This window comes from Ochotona princeps, chromosome 9 (assembly GCF_030435755.1).
Source record: "Ochotona princeps isolate mOchPri1 chromosome 9, mOchPri1.hap1, whole genome shotgun sequence".
Classification (NCBI taxonomy): Eukaryota; Metazoa; Chordata; class Mammalia; order Lagomorpha; family Ochotonidae; genus Ochotona; species Ochotona princeps.
The window spans coordinates 18,644,472-18,671,902 of NC_080840.1; the positions used below are offsets into that span (position 1 = coordinate 18,644,472).

The window sequence follows — 27,431 nt, forward strand, 5'->3', positions numbered from 1 at the left end:
GGTGATTTACTAGCAATGATACAGTGAGAAAGTTGCCAGGAAAAAAACAGATCTTATCACCAACCCAATTCTTTGCCTAAATCCCAACTCAATATTGCTGCACTTTTATTATGCTATAAAATGAATAACTGTTTATGAGTTCATTCCTGGGCATATTATTGCTTTTATAACACATCAAAAAGCTTGCGACACAGAAGATACAGCCCTATTGATTGTTCTCAGAAACTCGACCCTTCTATCCCTGAAGGAATCCATGCTTAAGGATTCATTCTCAGGGCAGGAGCCAGGTTCCCCCAGAAGACGGTATGCAGTGAGAGACCGTCTTACTGAGACAGAGCTCTTGTGCTTTTGGCTTTAGTAATCTTGACCAGCTTCAGACCAGCTCAGCTCCATCTGTTGCAGCCATTTGCAGGGGTGAACCAACAGATGGGAGAGCTCATTCTTTCTATAGAGCGCTCTCTCTCTTTCTCTCTCTCACTTTCTCTGTCTTCCAAATCCGCCTTTCAAATAAAAACAAATAAATCTTTTTAAAAAGATGTACCATGGAATATCTGCATCACATATTGGAATCCCTGTGTTCTAATTTCAACTCTGCTTCCAATTTTATCTTCCTGCTAATGCACAGCCTAGGAGGCAAACAGGAGGTGATGGCCCAAGAACTTGGGGCCTGCCACCCCTGTGGGAAACCCAAACTGAGTTTCAGCCGCCTCCTGACTTAGCCTGATCTGCTGAGGGAACTTGAGGAGTAAAGCAGCAGGTGGAAGATTCTCTTTCTCTCCTACCCCATCCCTCCCTTCCTTCCTCCCTCCCTTCCTTCCCTCCTCTTACTGTCAGTCTGCCTGTCAAGTAAATGGTTTTTTTTTTTTTATTTAAACTGAGTTAGTGCTGGCAAAGATTCTTATCACCTCCATTGGGTAAATAAGAGACAGTCATGACATGCCCGATGCCACATACACACAGCTGGTAAATGACATGGCCCAAACGCCAGTCCTCTTGCTTTTTTGTCCTTTCTAGTGTGACATTCTGCCCATACTCACATGATGTCTCTCACCTGAATGTTACGAAGTAGTCTTCCTATTTCAAAAAGGCCCACTCCCCCTTTTCCTCCTAAGTTCTCAGCCTATTTAGAGATGTATTTTTATTTATTTATTTGAAAGACAGAGTGACAGGAAGAGACAGAAAGAGATCTTCACTTGCTGATTCACTCCCCAAATGATTACTACAGCCTTGTGGGGGCCAAGCCAAAACTAAGAGCCAGGACCTGCATCCCGATATGCCACATGGATTAGCAATAGCTCAAATATTTGGATCATCTTATGCTGCCTTGCAGAGACACATACGCATGGAGCCGGATCCCAAGCAGAGCAGCCACACTGCAATACGGGATGCTAGGATCTCAAGCGATGGTTTGACCGGCTGCATCACACTGCCAACCCCTTTCTGGCTTACTTACTGACCACCCTCCCCCAAGTCACTCTCAGAATCCCTTGTAATTTTACCTTTTTCACATCACACTTGTCAGAAGTAACTTAGGGTTTTAATTTTTGCGATGTCTGTCAGAACTCCTCGCTAGTGGCTGCTGCCACGGTCCTGCCATGCGTCAAACTCTCATCATCTCTTGCCTAGCTTATACTAATGTTCACTAATTTGATTCATTTGCCAAATAATCATTGAACATCTTCTCTGTTCCAGGTACAGTGCTTGGTACTAGGGCAACTGTTCTGAACAAAATCAAAACATGGGCCTTGTTTTCATGGTGTTCTGGTTTTTAATTAGGTGGTAATCAGATAATGACTCCAACAAATGTAAAAGGGCAGCTGTGGCAAATGCTCCAAGAGCAAGCCACATGATCACTCTCCCTATGGTACCAGTGCAGCGTGATATCCATGCCCCGACCATGCTCCTGGCACACTCTGTGCATTACAGTGTTCCCAGTACCAACTGCCTACATGATAAAGTGCAAGCCCATTAGCCTGGTGAGCATGTCTCTTCATGATGTGGTCCTGAATGTTCGATTCTGCTGCAAGCCACTGCAATCTTACTCTTCCCCTAACCCTCCCTCTATTAACTCATCCTCTGTCTAAGCCATATCTGATAAAGAGGTTTCTTTAACCTCTTATTATTCCACAAACAGCTCTGCTCCTTCATTCTTCCAAATCTTGGCTTAACCTAAATTCCCTTTCAGAAATTGTATTCCTCTGGCTGTACAAGGAAATACCTACTTGTGCTTCAGGCTGGGCTTAAATGGTCCCTCCCACTCTGTGGATGTAGTTAGTTATTCTTCACATTTTCCCACATTTTCCACACCATAAACAGAGCATTTCTCCTTTTGAATATGAGGAGAGGTCTTCAAAAAGTTCATGGAAAAAAATGTTTTGGAAAAAACTATGCATCAATTTAACAATTGTTTTTGCACCAAACTTTTTGTCTCATTCCATTTTTCATAAATATTTTAAAGAATGCCTCATATGGTTACTTCCTGTCTCTATTCTTCCTCTGCCACCAGGCTGTGAATCATTTTAGAGTAGAAATCATTTTGATTCACATAGATTTGAAGTTGTTTTATGCCATAGACCCCAATTGTAATTATATAACAGAGGAATCAAAAATATTTCATTTCATCCTGACTCTTCAGTTTCCCATAGGAGCTCCTTTTATTTCAGTTCAACAGCAAGGCATTTTTACTTCCCTTTTTTTTTGTAGAAATAATGCGCAGATAATTCCAGAAATCTGCCTGTTCCATTATGTGTGTTCTCTCTGCACAAATGTCCACCACACGCTTCTGTTTTCTGGATCTCTGAGAACGTTGGCATAGGGCAGTTTGGGCATATTTGCATAATCACTGTTTAAAGACTCGCAAAGCACCTATATCAACATATGGGAAAAGTGATGCTTTTATAATAATTGGGTCTGTTTGTTGTTGGATTTTTGCAAGATTTTTTTTATTGGAAAGTCAGATATACAAAAAGAAAGATCTTTTATCTCCTGGCCCACTCGCCAAGCGACTGCTGAACTGATCTGAAGCCCGGAGCCCAGAGCCTCTTCCAGATCTCCCATGCAGGTGCAGGGTCTCAAGGACTTGGGTCATTGTTGACTGCTTTCCCAGGCCACAGGCAGGGAGCTGGATGGGAAGCAGGGCTGAAGGGACACAAACTGGTGCCCATATGGGATCCTGAGGCATGTAAGGTGAGGACTTTAGCCACTGGGCTCTACCACACTGGGCCCTGTTTTATTTATTTATTTATTTATTTTGGATGTAAAACATCAGGAAATAATGAAGCAGCTATCAGTCCTGTTGCCAATGCGTTCCCGCCCTTATCCTAGTTTAGCTCTTGCTTTCTGCAAAAATAGTTTAAATCATACTTATGATCAATTGGCTCCCAGGATGTGCAACAGGAAATTGAGAAATACATGGCAATAGTTAAGAAAAGCTGAAAACCTGACTTTATAACAAGATAAAAACAGTAGAAGAAAAATAGTCATTAATTAAGAACAGACTTTTGAGAGGAGGTCAAGTTATTAAAATGTGCATTTCCTAAGATTCTATACATGTTTAGAATCCAGCAATTTTGAGATTTTCAAATTTCATATGGCATATCCCAAAAGTCACAGAAAGTTATAAAATGCAGAAGGGTGGCCATATTAGTTATGTAGATCAAAGCAATGAATAGGCATTTTATGACAATTTATTTATTTGAATGGCATAATCACAGAAACAGTGAGGAAGGGACAGAGAAAGAGAATGAGAGATCTTTCATTGGCTGGTTCATTCCCAAAGTAGCTGCAGTTGTCAGGGTTAGGCCTGCTCAAAGCCAGGAGCTAGGAACTTCATCCAGGTCTGCAACATGGTTGCAGAGTTCCAAGTTTGTGAACTATTCTCTGCTGCTTTCCCAAGTTCATTAGCAGGGAGATTGGAAGTGGAACAGCAGGACATTAACTAGCACCCATATAATATGCCAGCATTATAAGTAGCAGATTAACCCACTACTCTACAATACTAGACCTGGATAGGCATTTTGTGAAATGAATTAATAGCCTAGCTGAGTTGCTATAGAAGCATGATTCATCCTTGCCATTTCTGAAGGATGTGAAAGTAGAAGTGAGATAACCAAAGTGCTCACTCACAGCGATGTGAGCCAAGATACTGTCAGTCTTACAGAAACAACCCCCAGGTTGGTCTCTCCATCCCTGAACAACCTGAAACATTCCCTCAAAATGGCAGGCAAGCATGATCATGTTCAGTGCATGCCACAATTTTACAAAGAATAATGAATACTTCAATGGTGATAATACAAGGGTGCCACTCAAAGAAAGGGTGAAAATTCAACAGTTGATTCTGTTTATTTATTCATGTAACAGATTACTTCCCAAATCTTACTGGCTTCAACAGCAACTGTTTTAAGAAATTCATCATTTTGAACCCAGTGCAATGATTCAGTGGCTAAATCCTCACCTTGCACATGTAAAAATCCTATGTGGCAGCTTCTTGTCCAAGCTGACTCCAATTCCCATCCAACTCCCTGTTTGTGACCTGGAAAAGCAGAGGAGGATGGCCCAGAGCCTTGGGATTCCGCACCCATGTGGGAGACTCAGAAGAAGCTCCGGGCTCCTGGCTTCAGATCGGTGCAGTTCCAGCCGTTGCCCCTTGGGGAGTGAATCAATGGTTGGGTGATCTTCCTCTCTGTCTCTCCTCCTCTCTGTATATCTGCCTTTCCAACAAAAATTTTTTTTAAAGTATGCTAAGTTAGACAGTTATAATAAGTTTGTGCGCTCCATGATGCAGCATGGTGGCTATAGTTAATAATATTATTGTGTATTTAAAATTGCTAAAAGATTAGGTTTTTAACTGTTTGTTCCTTAGAGAAGCACAGAGAAAGAGAGAGAGCACCCATCTGTTTGAGAGGCAAAGGGATAACATGCCCATCTGCTGGTTTACTTGCTACCTGTGTTCCCCAGTAGGCCAGGACAGGTTGGGACCAAAGTTGAAATCAACAACATCATCTGGGGCTTATACATGATGGTGGTGCAAGAACCCAAGTAGTAGAATTAGGAGCTGTAGTCAGGAATAAACCCTAGGTATTCTAAGGTGGGATGCAAGCATCTTAATCGCCATGTCAAAAACATGCCCCTAAAAAAATAGAGTTGAAATCTTCTCACAAAGCAAATCCAAAACTTAAATGTGCATATATGTATACATATACATATACACGTTTGTATCAGGACATCACATTGTACCCTATTTTCAATTATTTGAGAATTAAGAAAATTTATAACCAATAATAATAATGAAGTGTTAGCACTGGTACCAGTCTGTGAACTGTTTATTACTGATCCATGGTAAGATAAGTAAATAACCAAACTATCATTGGTGCAGTTGCCATATTTGAGAGAGACCAAACTGGGGGCTGCAAAACTGGAGCTGTCAACTGCATATGTCATGAGTTGCAGACTAGCCATATGCAATGAATTCATGTGTTTGGGCATTAAAATGAGTCCAGTAACAATGCCCAGTGGAGAAGTGAGACTTCAAACAATGAGTCAGATTGGGATAAACATGAGCGAAGCTCTTCTCCATACTAGGAATACAAGTCAGGGAAGCGCCAGGAAGAGCCAGAAGAGAGCTCATTTGTGCAGGAGGTTGTAGTAGATGCAGGTGGTTAGGTAATGATTATGGAGCACCTTGGATACAGTCCTGTATATTTGCATTTATCTGTTAAGGAATGCAGGGCCTTGAGATGGATTTGGATACAAATGAGCACAAGCTTCCCACAACACTCTTTCCCTTTTTTTCTCTTACAAGACTGCATTCATTTGCCACCTTTCCCAGGATCGGTCTATCCAATAATGGTCACACTCTTCAATGAAACCTTGTGAGCATATTTTCCTATGCCAGCTAATCCTTTACACTGTTAATTATCTTTCCACAATTATGTCTTACTCCTGATTAGCTTAAACAGTTTGTGAACAGAGATCCTTTACCGAGTTCTGAACCTCCCTAGCTCAATCTCTCACTTGTAAGTGTTCACTTGCTATATGAGATTGTAAGACAGCTGATTTTGTGAGGATACAATCTGAAAAAGTGTTTTGGATATATTATAGCAGAAAGCAGGATGTTAGAGATGATAGAAAACATGGCAAGGGTCTGAAATTGAGTGTTAAAACCATGGACCAGCAAGGAATAACTAACATACAAGATAGGTGTAGTGCGTGAACGGTAAAATATATGTGATATGCATCCAGTCATACCTTCGAATTGCTGAACTCTCACACAGTCTTTATACATGGCAATGACTATTTTTATCAAAAGATTCTGAGAATAAACTCCAACAAGTTAGACTTTTGTAAATTGCTAATACTTGTTCTGTTAGGCACGCCACTATATTTTTAAATCTCTCAGTACGCATATCAGTTATTTATTATACCATGGTACATTTCCCTCCCTGTACCACATGGTCCCAGACCGCTAGAGTTTAGTCCTTTATTTTGTTTCTTTAATTCCCTGCCAACTAGTACTGATTGATATTGTCAGTAGGTCTTTACTGTTTATCCTGCTATTTCGTTCCATAGAACTTGCTATGAGTGAACAGGGATGTATTATGCTTGGTCTATGAAGTAGAAAGTACTTGGTGACAACTATTTTTCTTGAAATATATGAACTTCCCAAGGCCTTTTTGTTAACATTTAGATTTATTTCAATACTAGGTTTGTTTCATCAGGGATTAACAAATAGTCATTATGAGATTTGCCAGTCATGTGACCTCTGCAACAACTACTCAGCTCTAGCATTGCATTTTGAAAGCTGCAATGGAAAACACATAAGTCAATGGGCACATTGTGTTCCAATAAAACTTTATTTATAAAAACACTAGTTGGTTGAGTTTTGCCTATTGGTTGTATAGTTAACTAAGTTCTATTTCAGATTATAGAAATTTCTAGTGCCTGACTTTGAAATAAAAGGGATTCACTTATCTTGTTTTACAAAGTAAAATTTTTGTGTGTAAAAAGTTTATATTCCTCTAGCTTGAGCATTCCCATTCAGATGCTGTAATCATCTGACTCTCTTGTTTAGCCTCTCCTCTGAGGATTAGTCCTACCTAGCCTCTGCCTTCTCCTCCAGCCATCATTCTGCACTTTTCTCTGTGATTGCAATGCCCATGTGCTATAAGCACTGTCTCCTACACTGCTGATTTCTTTAGGAAACAAGAGCTTTGTCATCATCCAGTAAGTCATGGGAAAGAGTTACAACTTGATCAATGCAATAATATAAAGTAAAGGTAAATAACAGTTATTTGTATTGGATTCAACACTGAGTTAAATTACTTTCTCCCACCTCCTGATTTCCAAATTAAATTACACCTGAAGATTCTAACATCTATACCTGTGGTAAATAGCAGCCCGGATGCATGCCCATTAAAATGCTTCCTGCTTCAGTATTTGAGTTTTCTCTGTGCAAAGATCTGTCCCCTTATATCTCTTCAGCTGAGCTTTGCACTGCAAGATATAAAGCTTGTCAGTGTTGCCTCTTTAGACATAGATGATACTACCAAGGTCATATACTATGACTATCCACTTTAACATGCAGCAGAAACCATGCCCTTGGCATCCAGTCTGCTATGTACTGAAACAAAAGATCTTGACATCGTGGCACAGAACATTGAACAGCTACTTGAAATATGCTTGGTGGCTGTCTGAAGTGACATTGCCATCAGGTACGCCTCTACCTCCATATACAGCCTTTTGTTACAAGGACATTAGTGATTCAGCCCCTGTATGACATTCTGCCAACTGGGTATTCAGTGCCCTCTTGGGATTCCATTCTGAATAATATGACTGAGACAAATACATTTGCTGGAATTCTTGCTTCTTTCAACAATTTTATTCCTTGGGGCCACCACCAAATATATAAAAAAAAAAAAGGTTTGGAGTATAACAGGTACTTCTCAGTCATGAGTACTACTTTCAATTTCCAAGTAAGATACAAGATGTGTGTGTATACGCACATGCACATGTGTGTTCCTAAAACATTTTTCCTTCTTGATTTTTTTCTCTCTTTCCTGTATCTGTAAGAACTGACCTAGATACCTTTCATCATGGAGTCAGGTGAGACCTGAAAGCTGTAGGAGCTACATAAGTTTCGCTAAGTCCCTAGTAACTTCAGTGTGTGGAATAACTATGCAGAGTTCAGTGTAGGAGCTACCAGGTCTGGCAATCCCAAGGCTCTGCTTCTTGGGATTTTAGGCCAACCCTCACTCACAAAATTAATAAGGTTGTATACCACATGCTAAATTGGATGATCTATTGCTGCATATCAAACTACTCTCTATTTTATATATTCAGAAGCTTACGTTTTGGTCATGAGTTTGCCATCTGGGCAAGGCAAAGGAGGAACATTTTATCCTCCTGTCTCCATGTGCTATCATTTGGGGGACAAGGTAAAGGGGAACCTTTACTCTCTTGTCTCCACGTGCTGTCATTTGGAACTAAGGATCCACATGCAAGATGGTTTTCTGGGGTGGCTGGGTGCTATGTTGGGCTGTCAGCTGGGAACCTGAGTTGTTCTCGATGTAAACCTCCCCAAAGTGCTCCTTGATTTAATCATGGCCTGATGATCATGCTCCAGGCAGGAGAAAAGGGTTGCCATCCCTCCTCAATAGAAGCCCAGAACTGACAATATTTTATTCTACCACTCAAAGTAGTCACAGGCCTGTGTAACAGTCAATGGCTTAGGAAAAATAAGACTCCACCTCTTCATGGGGGTGTAGCAAGAGATTTGACAAATAATGTTCAGGCTTCTCACATAATGTATGGAGATCAATGGTTTCATAGTTCCGCAATAAAAATTTCATACAGCAAGAATCAGATTTAGAGTCCAGCCTCCATGTACACTTTTGAGTGTCATCATATTCTCATTCTTTATTAAAAAGGAAGGAATTTGAGATTTGTTGAACATCATTTGGGTGTAAGACCCATGATATATGCACTTTCAAAGGATGGTTTCATTTAATCTGTAACATTTGTTTCCATATTTTCATATTGCTGAATTGTACATTTTACAATATAGGAAGTTTATAATCACTATATGTCACATGATAACCTTGGATGCAAGAATTTGACTGTTCAGATTTTTATCACTGCAGTCAAGTTATAAAATACATATACACATCACATGCACACACACATACACAACACACTATTTTATACTTCACCTGTTGCGTTTAATTGCTATTTTAAAATGTAAAAAAAAGTAAAATGCATTTTATATGCTGAAAATTACGGAGGAACAGCACCATCAGTGAGGCAGCTTTTACCATTGGAGGAATAACCACAATTTTATATATTTTTCCAAAACTATAATCTGATCCTTGTATTACCCATGATAGAAAAATAATACAAATTAAATGGATATGTTATATTTTATTATTGAGACACATGCAAAGCTTCTAACTAGAGGCAGAAAAAATGCAGGTTCAGTCAGAGCAGATGAAAGACTTCTCAAAGAAGCAAAAGTTATTATTGTGCCTATACAGAACTGCCAAAGCCATTGAATCATGGTGTAACTAGCAGGATGGGTTTTTTTCTTTCTTAGTGATCGATTTTCACCATGCATCCAGAAATTAATAAACATGGATAATAGACACACACACACACACACCCCTTATCTCCATCTACAGACAAGCTGTCCTACATGGCCCAGACAGGTTCCATGACTTGACCACTGATAATCCACAAATGGAAGAACTTGCAGTTTGGGTTACCACACACTGATTCCTTAACAGTGTAGGGCAACCCAGGCTGATGATTCTGGAAAGATATAACTGTTATATAATTGAGCATTTCATCTCCTGTCTCTTACAAACTTCAAATTATACTATAAAGTATAATTTGTATACAGTATAATTTGTATAAAGTATAAAGTATACTATACAGTAAAATTATACTATAGTCCCCCAAAATTAAACCCTAAAGATAGCTAATTTTAAAAAAACTGATTTGCCCAAACTATTTTATACAGTGGCATATAGTACTAAATAATCAACAATCCCAGTCCTTGAGGACAGAGTCAATTAGGAAAGAATTGCCCAGTTGTTGCTTTAAGGCAGTATAATAAGGGCCCTTGGCATTTAAAGAAGAGAGCTGGAGTTTAGGTCACTGATGCTGGCTGAACAGAAGGGAGTGGCCAGGAGCTTCATTTTCCTTTCTATACCTGATCATTACAATTTCCATGGTCACTGTGGACATCCCCAAGAGTTTTATCCCCCTTTCTTTATTTCCATCACAAATATAGGAGGGGAGGTTCCTCGACATGCCCTATCAATTGCATGCAGTGCGTAATCTACAGTAAGTTTCCACATGAGATTTCCCAACTAGGAGGGAGGAAGACTTGGGCAGAATTACTAGCTCTGCTCCAATCCACAACCTGGAATGTTGCCCTTGTATAATGTGAGAGCACTTCAAACAATTAATGCAAAGTGCACATTAGGAAAAAGTGTGCATACATTTTAACCTTTTTGGATCAAAATTAGCTTATCCTTTCATTTCTTTTTCCATAAGCTTTATGAAGTCCTTTCATAACTTGCAAGAGTTAATGAGGTTTTGTGTGTGTGTGTGTGTGTGTTATTATTAGACTGGCAGTTTCCTGAGAATATGGATTATTGACTTGATAGTCATCTGAATTTCCCTAGTGTTGAGCTGAGTGCGTGGGACTACATTCAAGAAATTACATTTGTTCCCTTCATTTATTTATTCATTCAACAACAAAATGACCAAACCGGGGGCGGGGTCAGTTTAAGGATAGGGAGAGAAGGGTGTGGTGGCAATTAAGTGAAGACTTCTTTCCAGGAATTGGGGCAGGAGAGGAAGTAACATGTTGACGAAGGTAGTACCCCACAGAGCAAATTTCATTAATGACTGTCCTGGAGTGCATTGTACAGAAGGCTTACGGAAGAGGTTGAGAGGTGATGCTGAAGAGCCTGTAACATTGGGCCAGTTCATTTTGAAGTGGGAGCCCAGTAAGCAGAATCCCTGTCTTGCCTAGGAGCAATCAGACAGCTGTAGTCTGGAGCAGAGAGGAAAACAGGATGCAGGTGACTTCCTGTGACTAAAGCATCCTTGGACTCTGTCTCCCTCCTTGCACAGGATGTCAAAGAAGGCTGCGCTGCAGCCCTGGGGTGCAAGTGATGTTTCCCAGGGGAAGTGAGGATGCTTAGTAACCAAAGGCCAGAGTCCCAGCTTCCTCCCTGGCTCCATCAGTAATGGGACCCAAACCCTCTGTGCCCCAGTTTGCCATTTTTTCAAAATGAAACTGATGATTATTATCAACTTCAACACTCTGAGGAGGCTCAAACAAAATGGTGCACAAATCCCCCCTGGGAACAATACTTGGCACATAAGGGTTGCACAAATGTTGGCTGTTATTAAGCCGTGTCTTTAGTGTACCTTGGTTTCCTCATCCAAATGGAGACAATAATATTTGCCCTAGCCCATTTCTCCCAGATCCTGACAGAATAAAACACAATAAATGTCTGAAAGCAATTTGGAAATTAAGTGTGGTATAGCAATGAGATGGTAGAGACCTGTTAATTTTCATATTCTGAGCCGAAAGGAAAAGAGTGTTGTCTCACTGATCTATTGGCCACAGGTGTGTGTGTATACACATGCTATTAGCTTCACTGGGTATAAGTAGGTCAAGGTGAAGGCCTCAGCGTTTACCTGCTCCAAGATTACGCGAAGAGGGCCCAGTGTGGTGGCCTAGTGGCTAAAGTTCTCGCCTTCAACACGCCCGGATCCCATATGGGTGCCAGTTCTAATCCCTGCAGCTCCACTTCCTGTCCAGCTCCCTGTTTGTGGCCTGGGAAAGCAGTCAAGGATGACCCTGGGACCCTGCAACCCTGTGGGAGACCCAGAAGAGCTCCCGGCTTCGGATTGGCTCAGCTCTGACCGTTGCAGTCGCTTGGGGAGTGAATCATCGGACGGAAGACCTTCCTCTCTGTCTCTCCTCCTCTCTGTATATCTGACTTTGTAAAAAAATTAAAAGTAAATCTTATAAAAGATTACATGAAGAAGGGAATAGTGAAATTTACAAGCCAGGAATAAATAAAGTTAAGCCCCGAAGCCTTGCAAGCAATGTAATTTCAAACATCATAGTCCTGGACATCTGGGCTCCATTACCTGAAATCCCGTTAAACCTCCAGGTTCATAATTCTGTACAGAACCTGTTAAATTGCAAGATCCTCTGATGGCCACCAGCCAGTTCAAGCAATTAATCACAGGAGTCCCCAACAGTTTGGGGATTTGTGCCAAGAAGATTCTTTAAGGGAAACTGTGTACACAATAGAAATCATCAATCCACATGGTTTCATGGCAACATTCTTTGTAACTCTGCCCACACAGAGAAATTATCTGTTATCGTTAAGACATCCAAGTCTCATAACATTTTCCTCAATGGAAATTAGCACTCAACAGCCTAGGGAAGATCTCCAAACCTTGTTAACTATAATACAGACCATTGCCTGCTGAGAGCTGGCAGCTCCAGTCCAGACAACACCAAGCCCTACCCTTTGCCTACCCCTTGGCGCCTTCTCATTTGGAGGAACTCAATTTGAACTGAGCTTTTTTTTTCTTCTTCTTTTTCTTCTTCTTCTTTTAAACTTTCCAGTATGTCTGGACTACTCACACTTTGCCCTGTGTTCCAGCCCAAGCATAATAACCTTGGAGCCCGTCCTCAGAAATAACCCAAGGTGCAAGGGCTCATGATAAAGAAACTATTCCTCATAAGATTTCTCGCTTGATTTTGCCAACTCAAGAGGTTTATATAAACGAGATAATCTTCTGCACTTCAGAATGTTTATGAAGCCTCTCCTAATTACTATTTTGTATATAAAGTGACTCTGGGAACATGATAGAAAACAGCAGGGAAGTCTTAGGCTCCTCCTACATAGAGCAGGAAGAAGGAGAGCCGGAACAACAGCAAATTTACAATGTAGGCAAGAAGATTCAGAGCATCCCCTTGTTGTTTAGGTTTCTTCTTTCTGGAAGCTTTTTACTAAACCTCTGCCTCACTTGTTGCTCCATGGAGTGGCACAGTCAAGTATGTACGCTGCTGGGCAAATGTGACGATCTACATCTTAATGAATTAAAGTTAAATAAAATTTTAATAAAATTTCCACCATGCACTAGTCATAATTTAAATCCTCAATAGCCATATATGGCTAATGGCTGACTATTGGAACAGATGTAGAACATTTCCATTAGTGCGGAAAGTCCCACTGGACAGTGAGGCTGTAGATTAAGGAAATCTATGGCCATGCTACTCAAAGTAATGGTTCAGAGACCAGCAGCTGGGCTATCACCAGGACTGTTAGAACAAAGTGATTAACATGATGTCCAGGTAATGGATATACATATTAAAATTTGAGAAACACTGTTTTAACATACCTTTTTACTCTGAGATCCTGTGTGGCAAGATGAATCATTTATTGTCCATCTGACTTGTTTATATATATTTATATATCATGTTTATTTTTATTTTGTAAACAAATTTATTTACAAAAATTATACACACACACACACATATAAAACAAATAGCTACATGGCGCTGTTTCACAAAGAGACACTTCTAGGCCCTGAGGACTTGACATGCAAACAGTGGAGTACTAGGTATACCTTGGATCCTCTTCTTAAAGTATAATTGCCTCTTGTTCTTGGAAAAACCAAAGAAGCTGAAGATTTTGTCAACTGTACTTTTCCTAAAGCAGTAAATCTTAGAGAACATTTTTCCAATGAAGAAGCTATTGGACTGGTAAACAGAGACGCTCTTGAGATTAAGTAAGATTAGGTAGAGCAACAGACAAAAAGAAACAAACAATTTTTTTTTTTAAGAAACAGGAGTGAGCATTTAGTCTAGCAGTTATAAGCCAGGTAAAAAGCTATCATTTGCTGCAGCATTTAAGATCCCACTTGGGTTGCCCAACTGGAGTGCCTGAGTTCAAGTCCTTGCTCCATTTCCTATTCCAGCCCCCTGGTAATACAAACCACAAATAGCAGTGAATGATGACTAGGATCCCCAAGTGCTTCCCAACCATGTAGTAGGCCTACCCCCACAAACCTGGGTTGTTGGAGACATTGAGTAGTGAAGCAGCAAATGAAAGATCTATCTCTCTTCTCTCTGATTCTTGGCCTTTCAAAATAAAACAAAAATGGAAGAATGTATTAGACATTCTAAAATTGAGTACTGCCACTGAAATAAAAAAGAAAGAAAAGGGAAAACAAGACAATAAGAAACTGAAATCCCATAGTGGAGTTCCTGAGTTTGGCTTCTGGCTCCAGGTTCCCATCAGTGTAGACCCTGTGAGGCAGTGGTTGTGCTACAAGCAATTGGCCTCGCCTGAGAAGACCTGAATTGTTTTCTGTCTCCCAGCTCTCACTCCCCTGGTTGTTGCACATATTGCACGGAATGAACCAAGAGATGCAAGTTGTATCTGTATTTCTCACTGCCTTTCACATAACAAGAAGATAGAAGGGAAAGGGGGCTTACTCACGCAGGTGGCAAATGTGCAGGACCCTGGGTTCTGTGACTGGAATGGGTACAGAGCCAATGAGAAACATGACAACAACAATCCATTGGAATAGCATATGCCAGTCTGCCTGGTATTGTGGAGATAGTGCAGGTTTTCAAGGGCAACTTTGATGAAACATCAAGTGATATTTTCACACTCTATTGTAAGACTCACTGTTCTCTGTACCAATGGATAAAGTTTACTTCTTGAAGGGTCCATTAACTTTTAGCATGATCGTCTAGATATTTTGCTCTGGCCAGTGCAGGGAAAGAAATCACAGGAATTATTTCCCACTAATTGGCTGTACCAGCACATCCTTGCTAAAAATATCTGGCCTGATTGTCCTTTGTCCCAGAAATGCATCATCTCTTATTCATGTACTATGAGTTGATAACTCTCTGTTATCAGTTGACTTTTAGTTCAAGATGACCAAAGTGCTGGCTAAGATTTTGCCATTTTTCTGCGGAAGCCATTCCTGGAGACGGAGGATACTAGATATCACGAATGATCACAGAACATTTTTAGACTTTAGATATTTTCACATCCTGAACTTCCAAACAAATCTCATTAGCAAATGATATTATGCTCTCCTCAACAAATTTGTGAAGAAACTGCTATCATGTCATATTCATGTCACTTTCATAGAACTTTGCTCCTGTAACTACTAACTCTTTGTAACTTTTTTGACTCATTTGTTTATTCATTCACTCAAACAATGTTTTAAGGATACCTTTGAGAATCCAAACACTCTACCATGTGCTGTAGTAAGAGAAAAGTAAGACACACCTCTTGCCAGAAGCCACTTGAACTTGTACAATGGCACATACAGAGAGGTCCTCAGACCAGCAATAGCACCATCCCTACAGCATCTCCAGAAATTCAAATCATAGGCCCCATCCAGATCAATGGAATCAGACTTTTCCTGATTGAGAGCCCAGGGAGTTATATCAGGCTCTTCAGAGAGTTCCGAAGCACAAGAAGGTTTGGAAAATACTTGTCTTGAGATAGATACCACATCAGATATTTTTAGTATGATACGGTATAGATTATAATGCAGTATAGTGACATGGACTGGAAACTCCTCAGTCTTCATAATTCCCAAAGCAGTGCAGGACATCTTAGTGATTGTTCAATTGAACTCATGTTGTTTGATTGATGTATGAGTAAATCTACAGTATGCAAACAACACCATGATGGGATAAAAGTGGCCAACTCTCTAAGAAATCCCACTCAGGACGCTCTTCAGCCACTCATTTCTGCTCTACTCTAAAACCTAATGCTGATCACTGCCCCATATTGTATTCAGGAGTCTTGATTTTTTTTTTACAAGAAAAGAACAAAGCTAGAAACCAAATTTTCTCATTCTCTATAACACCTTTCTGTCTGATAAACAAATAGCTACTATGGAAGTACTGGGGAGAAGATGAAATGTTTGCATGGACTCTTGCACTGGTGGTTTCATGAGAGTTACCTAGCCACATGTTAAACACAGAGCTTTCCGGTTCTCCCCCTAGGCATTGGGATCCATGCGAATGGAGAGAAGCCGATGCTAGCTGTTGAAATGTCAGAGTGCTTAAATCTCAGAATGCAGCAACTCAGTTTAACCCACAGAAATAGAAGCCTATTTCTGAGTGTGTGACAGTGTAGACTAACAGCTTTACTTATTTGTAGTAGAACAGTAAGCAAACAAATACAGTGTCTTTGTTGTTTCCTGCCCTGGAGCTAAAGCAAAGAAGGACAGTGTGTACACAGGTGCATAATGTTTCTTACTCTGTCAGGGAGTAGGGCAATGTCTCTGTTAACTGAGGCCTCTGCAGCTCTCCAGGAGAGGTGGCCGTTGTTGCCGATGAGAACTGCAGAGTCAGGCAGCAGCGAAGCCCTGCTATACTATCAGGAATTGAATGCATTCATAAATGAAGAAACCAAGGCATTTCTGTCCCTTCTAAGAATAAAGTATTGTCTGAAAATTTCCCAATGAGGCTTTAAAATCCCTTTTTTTGTTGTTGTTAACATTTTGAAACCAACAAACCTTTGACACTGCATAGCCAGATCAAGGATCACAACCTGACCTAAAACTCCACAGCCTATCCCCTCAGCATCTTACTTATCTATCTCAATATCTTACTTTATCTGTGGAGGCAGGATTTTGGTGCCTATGCTTTGGTTGCCACAAAATGGGCACAAGTTCATAGCATGATGCTAGGCATTTAGCAAATTATTGACTAGTGCTAGTCCTTATCATCATGGTCAATGTCATCTGTAGACTCTGTTATTTAGGTTCTTTATGGAAACAGAGTGAGTAGAATATTTATATACTAGATTTATAAAAAGAGAGAGATGTTTTATCAGGACTTGGCTAATGCAATTATAGACACTAAAAAGTTCCAAAATGTGCAAATTGGAAGCTCCGGGGAGCTGAGAGTATAATCCTAGTCGCAGTCTAATCCAAAGGCAGAAAACGATGAATGAAGATCACTGTCCCAGCTCAAAGACAGGCAGGGAAAGAATTACCCCTTACTCAGCCTATGATTATAGTCAGGCCTTCAGAGGACTGAGTGAGGCCCACCCAAATTAACAAAGACAATATGCTTACTCGGGCTATCAACTCACACATTAATCTTTTCTACCAACTCCTTCACAGACACACCCAGAATAACATTTAATTTGATATCTGGATACCTCATGGCTCAGTAAAACTAACACAAAATTAATCTGTTTCAGACTCACTGTGCTTTGTAAAGTTATGGGAAGTTATAGGGTAGTTTGTATGCATCATCTGTGCTATTTCCCTTAACTTCATTCTCTGACATTTGATAAACATCTTGTGTCATAGTCTAGCTAGTAAGGTTTGACTCCTTAATCCTACTTCAGTGAGCAAACAATTCCCAAACTCTTGAGGGGCGGGAGCTAGCAGAAATGAAGTCCTTATGATTTCTCCTCCCGAATGGGCAGAGAGCAGTCTAATTTTACTGCCATGTGAATCTTCCTTTGTCCTTCCTGTGTCTCCTAACATCTCCCATACGTAGTAATTAATTAGTGAAGCATACCTCCTACTTCATCCCATCTTAACTCTTCCATTAATATACCTGCAAAGGTTCCAAAAATTAGAAATCATTTCAAACTCTAGGTTTTGATTAAACTGGACATAAAATCAAATAAAATGAGCAAACGATGAACAGAAGAGGTGGGCAAGGTTTGAAATTAACCTTATTTCCTGTCTAGACAATAGCCACACTTGTGTTAGTTTTTATCTTGCCCTATTTTGGGAGTGACATATTTGGCTCACCACCAGGAACAGACGATAAACAAGGTCTTCTATCTTCTAAACCAACCACAGCGCCACTGACATTTTGGGCTGAATAATTCTTTGTTGTGGAGCCTATCCTGTGCATTCTAGGAGGTTTAGTAATGCCCTGGACTCTACCTACAAGATGCCAAGAATATGAACCAAGTTTTAACAGCTAGCAATGTCTTCAAACATAGCCAGTTGTCTTCTAGGGAGCATATTTACACCTAGTTGAGAACCACAACTCCAAACACAGAAAATATTTGGTACTATTGAAATGGAATATAGGGTATGACATTGCGGCATAGGGGGTTAAGCCACTGCTTTAGATCCTGGTCACCCGAATAGTCCCAGCTGTTCCATTTCCAATCCTGCTCCCTGCTAATGTGATTGGGAAAGCAACAGATGTTGGCGCAAGTGCTTGGGTCCTTGCACTCATGTGGGAGCCCCAACTGAACCTCGTTGCTTTTGGTTTCAGTCTGAACCAGCACTAGCCATTGTAGCCATTTAGAAAATGAATGAGCAAATGAAAGATTCACTCTCTCGTTCTCACTCTCTAGTTCTCTCTCATGCGCTCTGTCTCTCACAGCCTTTCAGATAATTCAATCATCTTTCTTAAACATTTTCCTGATGTACTTTTCTTCTTACTGAGTCAGAAAAGCCTTGTGGTATGAAGAGATCTGGGTTCAGGCGCCAGCTCCCAACAGCTGCATTCCAGAAGCGTGGCAGGGACAAGCTGATGAGCCCTCCTGCCTCTCTCTAGCCGTCAGGGGAAATGCACTCCAGACTTCCTGTGACACCTCAGCAGTCACATGGTAGCTGCTCATTGGCTCTTATGTTATGCTCTTGTGCATCTCACTTACTTGAAATGTCCATTTCACACCTGATAGAAATTGTTGCACGCCCAAATCCAAGTTCAGCTCCACTCCAGAGGGCTCAGTCTCCAAACAACTTCTATAGAGGAAGATGCTACACCCTTATCAAATGGTGAAGTCTAATATCTTGCATTCAGTCCGTGAAATTTTGCACCACCTGGGTACCATATCTTTTCTTCTCCATACAACAAGTCCTTCAGCTCATGCTGCTGGAGTGAGGTGAGCTGGAAGTCAATGCCCTTAGCCAAGAATCTGCTCACAAGCTGTGGGCAAGACTGCCTGTTCCTCCTGCCTGTCACTTCCACCCTTAGAAGTGTTTCAAACTCTCCTTATCAATGAACTGTCTGAAAATGTGTGCACTAATCTGAGAGAGAGTGGAAGTAAGTGTGTATGTGTTGATTGGAGCTTTCAGGGAGCAGGAATGTTATCTGCCTCCATGGAGTGCAAAGGCTTGACCTCTGGGACATTTTGTCCTAATTTCCTGGTCCCTGCTGCAGCCTTAGAACATTGGCATATTTGTATCTGATATCTTAAAGGAATGAAGGAATTTTGGATAACAATAATAAAACAATAGCAATAATCCCATAGTTACTTACTAGATACTAAATACCACACAAAGTACTTTACCTAGGAGTTCATTTTGTCACAGCAATTCAGTGACATGAAGACTCTGATTGCTATTTATTTTAGAACTGGGGCCCATATAGGATTCCAGTGCCAGGCGAGGACTTTAGCTGCTATGCTATCGTGCTGGGCCCCATGATTGCTATTTTAAAGCTTAAAAAAAATGGAGCTTGAAAAAGTTTGTGTTTTCATCATCACGTAGCTGTTGAGTGGAGAGAATGAGGTATGTGCCAAGACCTGTTAGGGCCTGTGTTCCTAAACATTGGACTCCCATGCTTCCCACTCATCCCTGATGCTGAAACCATTGGGCTAAATGTGATGACCAATTCCAAGAAAACTGTACTAGTACTGCTGCCCCACCAGCGAGAGAGAGCCCTTTGTTACTTAACTATAAAATCTATACCTGGACAGGATGTTCCTCTATGTTCCCTGAGCAGTTTTGTGAAATGTGGAGAAAGCAACCAACACAATGCCTGTCTTAATATGTAGACTTGAGCTATGGAGAGGATTCTCATGTAAAATAAGTTACCAAAGTAAGCCAAAAAAGAGATTTCTCAGGCATCATTCACCAACTGTTAAGCCCTTTCTGTGTACCTGACATTGAGTTATGAAGATACACATCATTAAGGTAAACCACTGCCCTTAAACAAATGCAGAATGATAGATACAATTAAATAAAATGTTGGTCTGACTTGGAATAGAAGTTTTAGAAGCTGGGGTGGGTGTTGTGCATTTCACTACTTGGGATGCCTGGATTCCATATCTCATTGCCTGGACTCGGACCTGTGTCTGCTTCCAATCCAACTCCTTGATAATGCAGTCCTGGGAGGTGGCAGATGGTGTCTCAATTATCTTGAACCCTTTCACCCACTTGAGAGACCAGGATGGAGTGTCTGACTCCTGGCTCCTCCCAAGCCCAATCCTGGCTGTCATGAGCATATCATGAGTGAAAACAATAGATACAATTGTGCTCTCTCTCTCTCTCTGTCTCTCTCTCTCTGTCTCATTGTGCATCTGTGTATTTGCCTTTAAGATAGATAAATATAGGTAGATAAACTTTTTTAAAATGCTCAAGATACCAAGCTAGCACGTAGCAGAGATTCATCAGCTGTATCCAGGGGAAGAGGAGGCTTCATAAAGGATGTGATACTTGATGTGATTTTGAGAAACTGGTGTTCACAAGTGCCAGAGAATATACAAAGAAAGCATCCTAGGCACAAGGGGGTGGGGAGGTGGTTGCACAAAGGCTAGGACCAAGGCAGTGCTTATGAGAACCTGGAAGAAGCCTGTGTTGGCTGTAGCACAGGGGCTCGAGCCCAAAAGGACACTGTGACTGTGGGCTCACATTTTCCCCTGTGCAGATCCTGGGCTGTGTAGGTAGGCTGGGAGCCTGCATTTTAACCTCCTCTACCTTTAGCATACCAAGAGACATGGTTCCCATAGCAGATAATAAAAGTCCCGGAGCAAAATGATGTGAGTAGAACCCATCTTAAAACAGGAGGACATAGCTTTTTTGGGGGGAGGTGGGCTGTGCACATACAACCTCAGTCAACAGGGACCTCTTATTCCCACATAAAGCCCAACTTAACATTGCAATCCATTCAAAAGAAACACATTGAAACAAAGATATGCTAGACATGGGAAGACAGCAAAGGGGACATCACACCCCACTACACTCTTCTGTTTGGCCTTGTCTCTTCCGAGGAAAGGATCGTAAATCATGCAGCCACCACTACAGAACTCCTATGTCACTCCCTAAGCCTGTACTTTGTCTCTCTTTGACCTCTACTTCTGTTTGTATTTGTGTCAAATACGATTCTCTCTCTGTGTGTTCTTTCTTTTATAAATTATTCAGCCTCCAATTCTCTCTTCTGCCCTTTTGGGCCCTTCCTTCTGCTGACTCGGCTTATGGATAGGCACAAAATTCTACTTAGAAAGGGTTGAAAATGGTTCTGAATACTTACACTTGGTGTGTTTGTCCCTGTCACTCCTGTCTGTGACTAGGGTGAACACTCCTAAGTCTGAATCCAGCTTTGATCCTCAGTAACTCTGTGATGTCGGGCTAATGATACTTCTGGGTCTCCATTTCTTATCCATAAGATAGAGATCATTCTACGAATTCTTATGGGAATATTTAGGTCAATTACAAATGAAAGTATGATAAACTGAGCTTAGTTCTGTGGCTCTAAGTGTTGGTAGATGCTAAAGTGATTGTATCTGTCAGTCATTAGAGGAGAAACCATGATTGTCTAGATAACCTAGTTATCAACTTTTGATAGGATCCAGTGTAGAGCGATTCATTGGGATCCACTGCTTATTGCAATCATTCCTTTTTATAATGTGTATTTTATGGTTTATTGTGAATAAATATCTTCCAGGGTCATACATTCTCTTGGACTTACTTCAGCAAGTCTCAAGGATGCTATGCTATGTCAGTTTCCTTGCCCAATTGGTTTTTCCCGGTTGACTGCTCCTTTACAGGTTGACCTACACAGAAGTGATATCCCCACTGGTGATATCCCCATTTCCATAATACTGGAGTGGTTCTTCATATTATGTTTTTAGAGCTATTACTGAATCAAAACAGCAGTAATACTTTATTTAATCTGTGCTCATAGCTCAAATCTGCACCAATGTGACTAATTTTTCTAGTTGCTCTGCAAAATACTATGACAGTGATAAAATTCTCTGTGTCTTCACCATTTTCAGCTGTATCTTTTCTGCTCTGGTGTACATTTTATTAGGGTATATCATGACCACCTACCATATTGAAACATAAGAGTACTAATTAGTGTTACTTTAGTACCCATATCATCATCCATTCTGCTAATGTACCATAATCTACTTAACCTAAATTTCAATACTAAAAGACTGGTAGCCTCCTGCTTTTCTTCTGTTATAAAGAACCTCCACATACATATTTGTACATTTAGTTTTCATTTCTTGAGATTGGTTCCTTAGAGTTATATTCCTGGAAATGGGATCACTGTGTCAAGTAATACACATTAGTTCTTAAACCAGTGGATGTTATTTTTCCAGAGTACAATGTCATCAGCAACATGTCACTGTTTACTTTTATTATAACCTTATCAGAATTGCACATTACTATGTGACATTAAAATAGAGTCCCTTCTGTTTTTGTGTTTCTCAAAAACAGCAAGTTTTAAACATTTGCTTATACCTCATGCAATCTCTTCATATTTTAAAAACCAACTTGCACTTGTAAACCTGGGTAAATATATTTTTCTTTTATACCAAGACCTCTTGCTGTTCTTCTCAATCGCCCCATAATTTTGTGTATGAAGCAAAGCTAACACAAAGTTTTTCTCAGCAGAATATTCAATTATACTCATAATAATTAATTATTGAGTTCTCACATATGAATGGCTATTGGGAGCAAAATTAGAAAATTGAAATTAGGAAAAAATCAAGAAAATATATCTGGACTGGTATTCCCAAGGCATTTAACAGGGGTGCAATTAGAGTAGCTCAATCTCTGATCAGATTTCATTGACTTTCTCTCTATCTTATCTGATTTAGCAGCTGACAAACTCAGAACTCTGTCCTGCTTCTCATACTTCCTTCCAAACCGTATCCCAGGAAATCTTCCTAATAAATAAATCCCACTCCCCAGCCCCCACATGCTTCACACAATGTCCAATGTGATCTTGTTCTAGGTTGAGTAAGTTTACCAAGTCCCATATCATAGAGTGCCCATACTGCACCCATCGCAGGGCTGAATGTCAGTTTCCCAACATCTGGTCTTGCCCTCCCTTGTCTCTGAGATGGGTGTCTTCTATGATCTGCTCTTCCACCCATGAATGCCAAACACCCTTAATCCATCCTGGAGGTGAGTAACCATTTTTCTCCCTAGAGTTTTCTCTTTGACCTAAGGGTGTGAGGATTGCTTTAAATGAGGTCATTGCTACATATCAGTGTCTGCGAACACAAAGGAAAGAACTTACCATGTTTTCCCATTTTCCTTCTTGCAGCCTCAGCCGAGGGTTCTCCATAAATACGGTTAGCCTTCCACGCTGCTGTCCTGCCAGTTGATCTGAATACGACCTGTTCCTCCTTGAAAGACTTACTCATGGCACTGCCAGAAGATATCCTTGGAGCACTGACAGATTAACTGGATTAACTGAAAAAAAATTCCGTCAAGATTATGGGCTTTGGAAAAAAAAATCCAAGTTTGCTGTGGATTTTAAAATGAGGTGCATAGCATACAGTGACAACGCGTTCCAAGTGGTCATTGGCAGATCATTAGCTGGGAAATTGCTTCCAGTTCTCATCACTGTGCATAACTCAAGTTCCCTTTGGGGAGCTGCCTGTCCCTTCACTAGAAGTCCTGTTTTAGCATGGCAACTACTGGATTATTTTATTATGTGTGCAGATGGCATGATGTTCTAGAAAAAAATTACAGCAGTTCTGCAGTTGCAGTGAAAGTGTTTGCAATTATACGCCCTGGTAGGAATGTAAACATGTCTTCGTGATGTTAGCTATGATGTCCAAATGTCTTCTGTCTGAGTCTCAAGCACTTTACATGGGCACACGACACCAAGATGAGATAGCACGTTCGGTACACGTAAGAAAACAAGTATTCTTCCTTTTCTAATCTTGTCTTATTTATGGCTCAGACTGTCCCCATTGCTAGCATATCCCAAGTTGTTTATGATAAATTGGTGTATATATGGCCATAACACTGTTAGACATAATCTCTTGGCACTTTACTGAATAAATGGATTATTTGTAGCACTAGAGAAAGGTGGATGAGACCCTGGTAATTATAATACCTTAGGTTTTATCTCCTTGGGGACCTAGGCACAACTTGCCACCTGCACATATAGTTTCTTCAGTCCAGGAGGCTTCTATGTGGCCAGTGAACATTTTTCCTCATTCTAAAGAGGATTTCATTCAGAGAGAAAAATGGAGCGGCTGTCTCTTCAGCAAAGACACCAATGAGTTGATGGTACAGGCTAAAGAATGTTCCTTTCCTATATAGTATCACTTTAACACTTTGAAAAAATTTCTAGGTCAAGTTCAAATCACAATTCTCTGAATAAAAGCTGAAAAAAATCAAATGACTTCACTGGATGCCTGGAGGAGCAAAGGGTTCAACATCACACTGGGTTCATTCCTCAGTATGAAACCTGCTAGTCCCTTTTCATCCGTTCTGGGTCTGTTCCCATGGTTAATTATTTTTTTTTTACTATGTTTTACAACAAAGCACAGTTCTGGAAAACCTGTAAACTCAGATATTGTTGCTCATCTAGGAGCATGAGAGCAATGTTCATCTTGACTGGCCCTATGTAGGCTTTATTTTTGCTTTTGTTATTTTGGGTTTTTAAAGCCATTTTTGTTAAATTCGGCTGAATTAAAAGCTAAGTCATGTAATGTTCTAAGACAGGTGGACATCAGAGGAATTAAAAATTAATCTATGTACTGCCTTCTAGAACCCTCCAAACACAAGCCAGCTTGACATTTAAAGGTGTCTCCGCCGTGCACCCGTTGCCTGCCTCCTCTCAGGAGCTCAGGAAATGCTGAAGTTTGAGAAACCAGCCCCACCTGAGGTTTGGAAAGCTGACAGGGAAGGGGTGAGAGCTCCCAATGTGACAGGAATGAGTCCCCAGTAGGATGATTCACCACCAGCCTGTCGGGCTGCAAGAGCAGAGTAGGGGCCTTCCGAGGAGGAAGCAGGGGAAGTTTCCGTCACCCCTGAATTCCGGCCTTTCAGGAGGTCAGCTCCACAACTATCAGGCCCTCGGCAGAACAAACCTCTCTCCAAAGCCAGAGTTCAGAGGCCCAACCCCGGCTGCCTTCGTCCGTGGCCATACCATCCCGGTCTCCACTGCCCTTCGCAGGAGCTTCAGCTTCAGCTGCAGGGCTTTCCCTCCTCTGATTCCTTCTTTTATTCAGCAGACATGTGTTGAGTGTCAAGTACGTGCCAGGCCTTGCACTGGGGTAAGAGCAGTGTACACGAATATCTCCTGCCATTGGGAAAGTGCATCTCTTCCTCCCAAACACTATGTTACCCATGTTTTTCACAATGGAAGCTGAATCCAGGAAGCATCCACTGCCGGGAAGATGAACACTGCAGACAGCAGGTGGATTCCTTGCCTGCAGGAGTAGCATTGCGCAAAGAGGCATCAGACCCATCAGAGCACGTATTTGTTCCTTTCATGTTCATCCTACCCTGCCCAAAGGCATTCCCAAAGCACCTCTAAGTTGCTTAGCCTGATGTCTATACCTGGGCACCCAGATTCCCATCCCTTAGAGATATACAAAACTGTTCACCACTATGCTGGCTTCTGTAAAGTTCCAATTCCAGAGCAAGTGCGGAGGACAGAAAATTGGGCCGAAAGAACAACTGCCAGGTGCTGAGCTAGTGGAGCTGGGCTTCAACTAGTTTAACCAGGGACGTGCTGAGCCGACTGTTAACACCTTCAGAAAACAAGACCTGCTTTGGGGGGCAGGTGTCCACTTAATCATATTCATTCGTTGCTACTTACTTAAGCTTTTGCAAAATACCCTAAACAGTTAAAATGAGTAGTTTCCTAAGAATTTTTTGTTGTTGTTAAAGGAGAATTATTGGAAGATTATCAGTGAAGATGGAAACAGGAAAAGGCAGGCAATTAAAGAGCCCAGCAGAAGAGGGAGTCTGTAAAAAATGCCTTAATGCCTGGAACAAAGCACTTATTTACATATGAACTACTGTGTTCCAAGTGTCTGACCTCTGGAATCATTTGGGAGAGTTTTGGGAACATGATAGCGTGCAATCTCAGCAGTCAAGAGCTAAACCAGCAAAAACTGGAGAAACAGTATTTTCTCAGCTTTTGGCCTCTTGGCTACATGATGATGCTCCACAATTACCCACAATCCCTTCCTGCTGTGCTGTTACTTCTTCACAAGATGGGTGTGGGAATTTTACCTCCCAGAAATGCAGGAATGGCTGTGGTGAGTTTTATTTCATGGGAAGCAAGCTCCGGGGTGGCAAGGAATAAATATTTTGATGTGTAAGGGCTGTGTACTGTTGATGCTTAACTTTTTCTTTTACTTAAACCCCTGCTACACCCTTTATTAAAAGGGTGACACCCACACTTGGGCAGGAAAGGCACTCTTGGGAATGAACAAAATGAATAATTATCGGTCTCTGTAAGGGTGCCAAAGGGATTAGCTTGTTCCAGCTCTGAAAATGGATTTAAACATGCAGAGCCTTGGCAGTTCTGCAAGGGGGAAAAGCCAGTGAATCATTTCAGGTGAGACATACCTAGGGGCACAGAGACCATACCAGCTTTCTCTAATCGCAGTGGTGAATCTTCAATGGCTGTTCCAGCTCTGCAAGCTATTCACCCACAAACTTGACTTCTACCTCCAGCATACGGGTCAACACGCCACATTTCTCTCCAGGGTGACATCTCAGCTGCCCCAACAGAGGCACACGGTCCTTAGTACTGTGGAAATTCCGCCATTTTTAACATTCAGGGAGGAAAGAAAGCTCAGCCTTACAGGAGAAGGCAAGCTAAAGGTAGAAGCCTCTAATGGATTTCCCCCCTTGTTTCTTGCGAGTGCTTCCCTTGTCTGCAAATGTCACGTAATTGATTGTGGATAGCAACAATAAAAGACTCAAGGAAGTCAAGTTTCCAGGACCCCCCAGAGCACTTCAGTTTTACCAAAACCTTCTCTTCCCAGTGCATTAGCAGCCTCTTTCCTCGCGATGTTTTCCTCTCTGTTCTTTTCAATAATTTTGTTATGTGACAGCTAAATTTAAAGCTGCCATAGATTCTCTGTAAAAAATATGATCTTGGCAAGTGACATAAATTCCTTCATTTGTAAAAAACTGTTTTAGTCCCCTCTCCCGCAGCCCCTTACACCCCATCATTTTTGCTTTGTTTTGTGTCTTTTTTTTTTCCTTTTCATCTTCTTTTCTTTTAACTTGTTGTGAGTAGATTGCAGATATTCTATAAAGAGCTCATACAGTGCAACCTGGTCATCACCTGTTCTCCCCAGTCCTAACAATTCCTTCTTAGATATGTTCCAAATGGTAGCTTGCTACCCAGACAGCAATAGGGCACGGTTCTCCCGTCTGGGAGG

At 41.1% G+C, this 27,431-nt stretch overlaps 1 protein-coding gene across 2 annotated transcripts in view; it reads left to right on the forward strand.

The window, feature by feature from the left end:
* Positions 1–25,204, forward strand: part of SAMD12 (sterile alpha motif domain containing 12) — a 419,976-nt gene extending 394,772 nt beyond the window's left edge. For both annotated transcript variants that reach the window (XM_058668529.1, XM_004580697.4), the window contains one exon: positions 23,333–25,204. Coding sequence is in view for 1 of the 2 variants with exons in the window: in XM_004580697.4 (XP_004580754.1) it covers positions 23,333–23,355 (23 nt within the window). In the remaining variant the exon portion in view is untranslated. The remainder of the gene's footprint in view (positions 1–23,332) is intronic.
* The last annotated feature ends 2,227 nt before the right edge of the window (positions 25,205–27,431 follow it).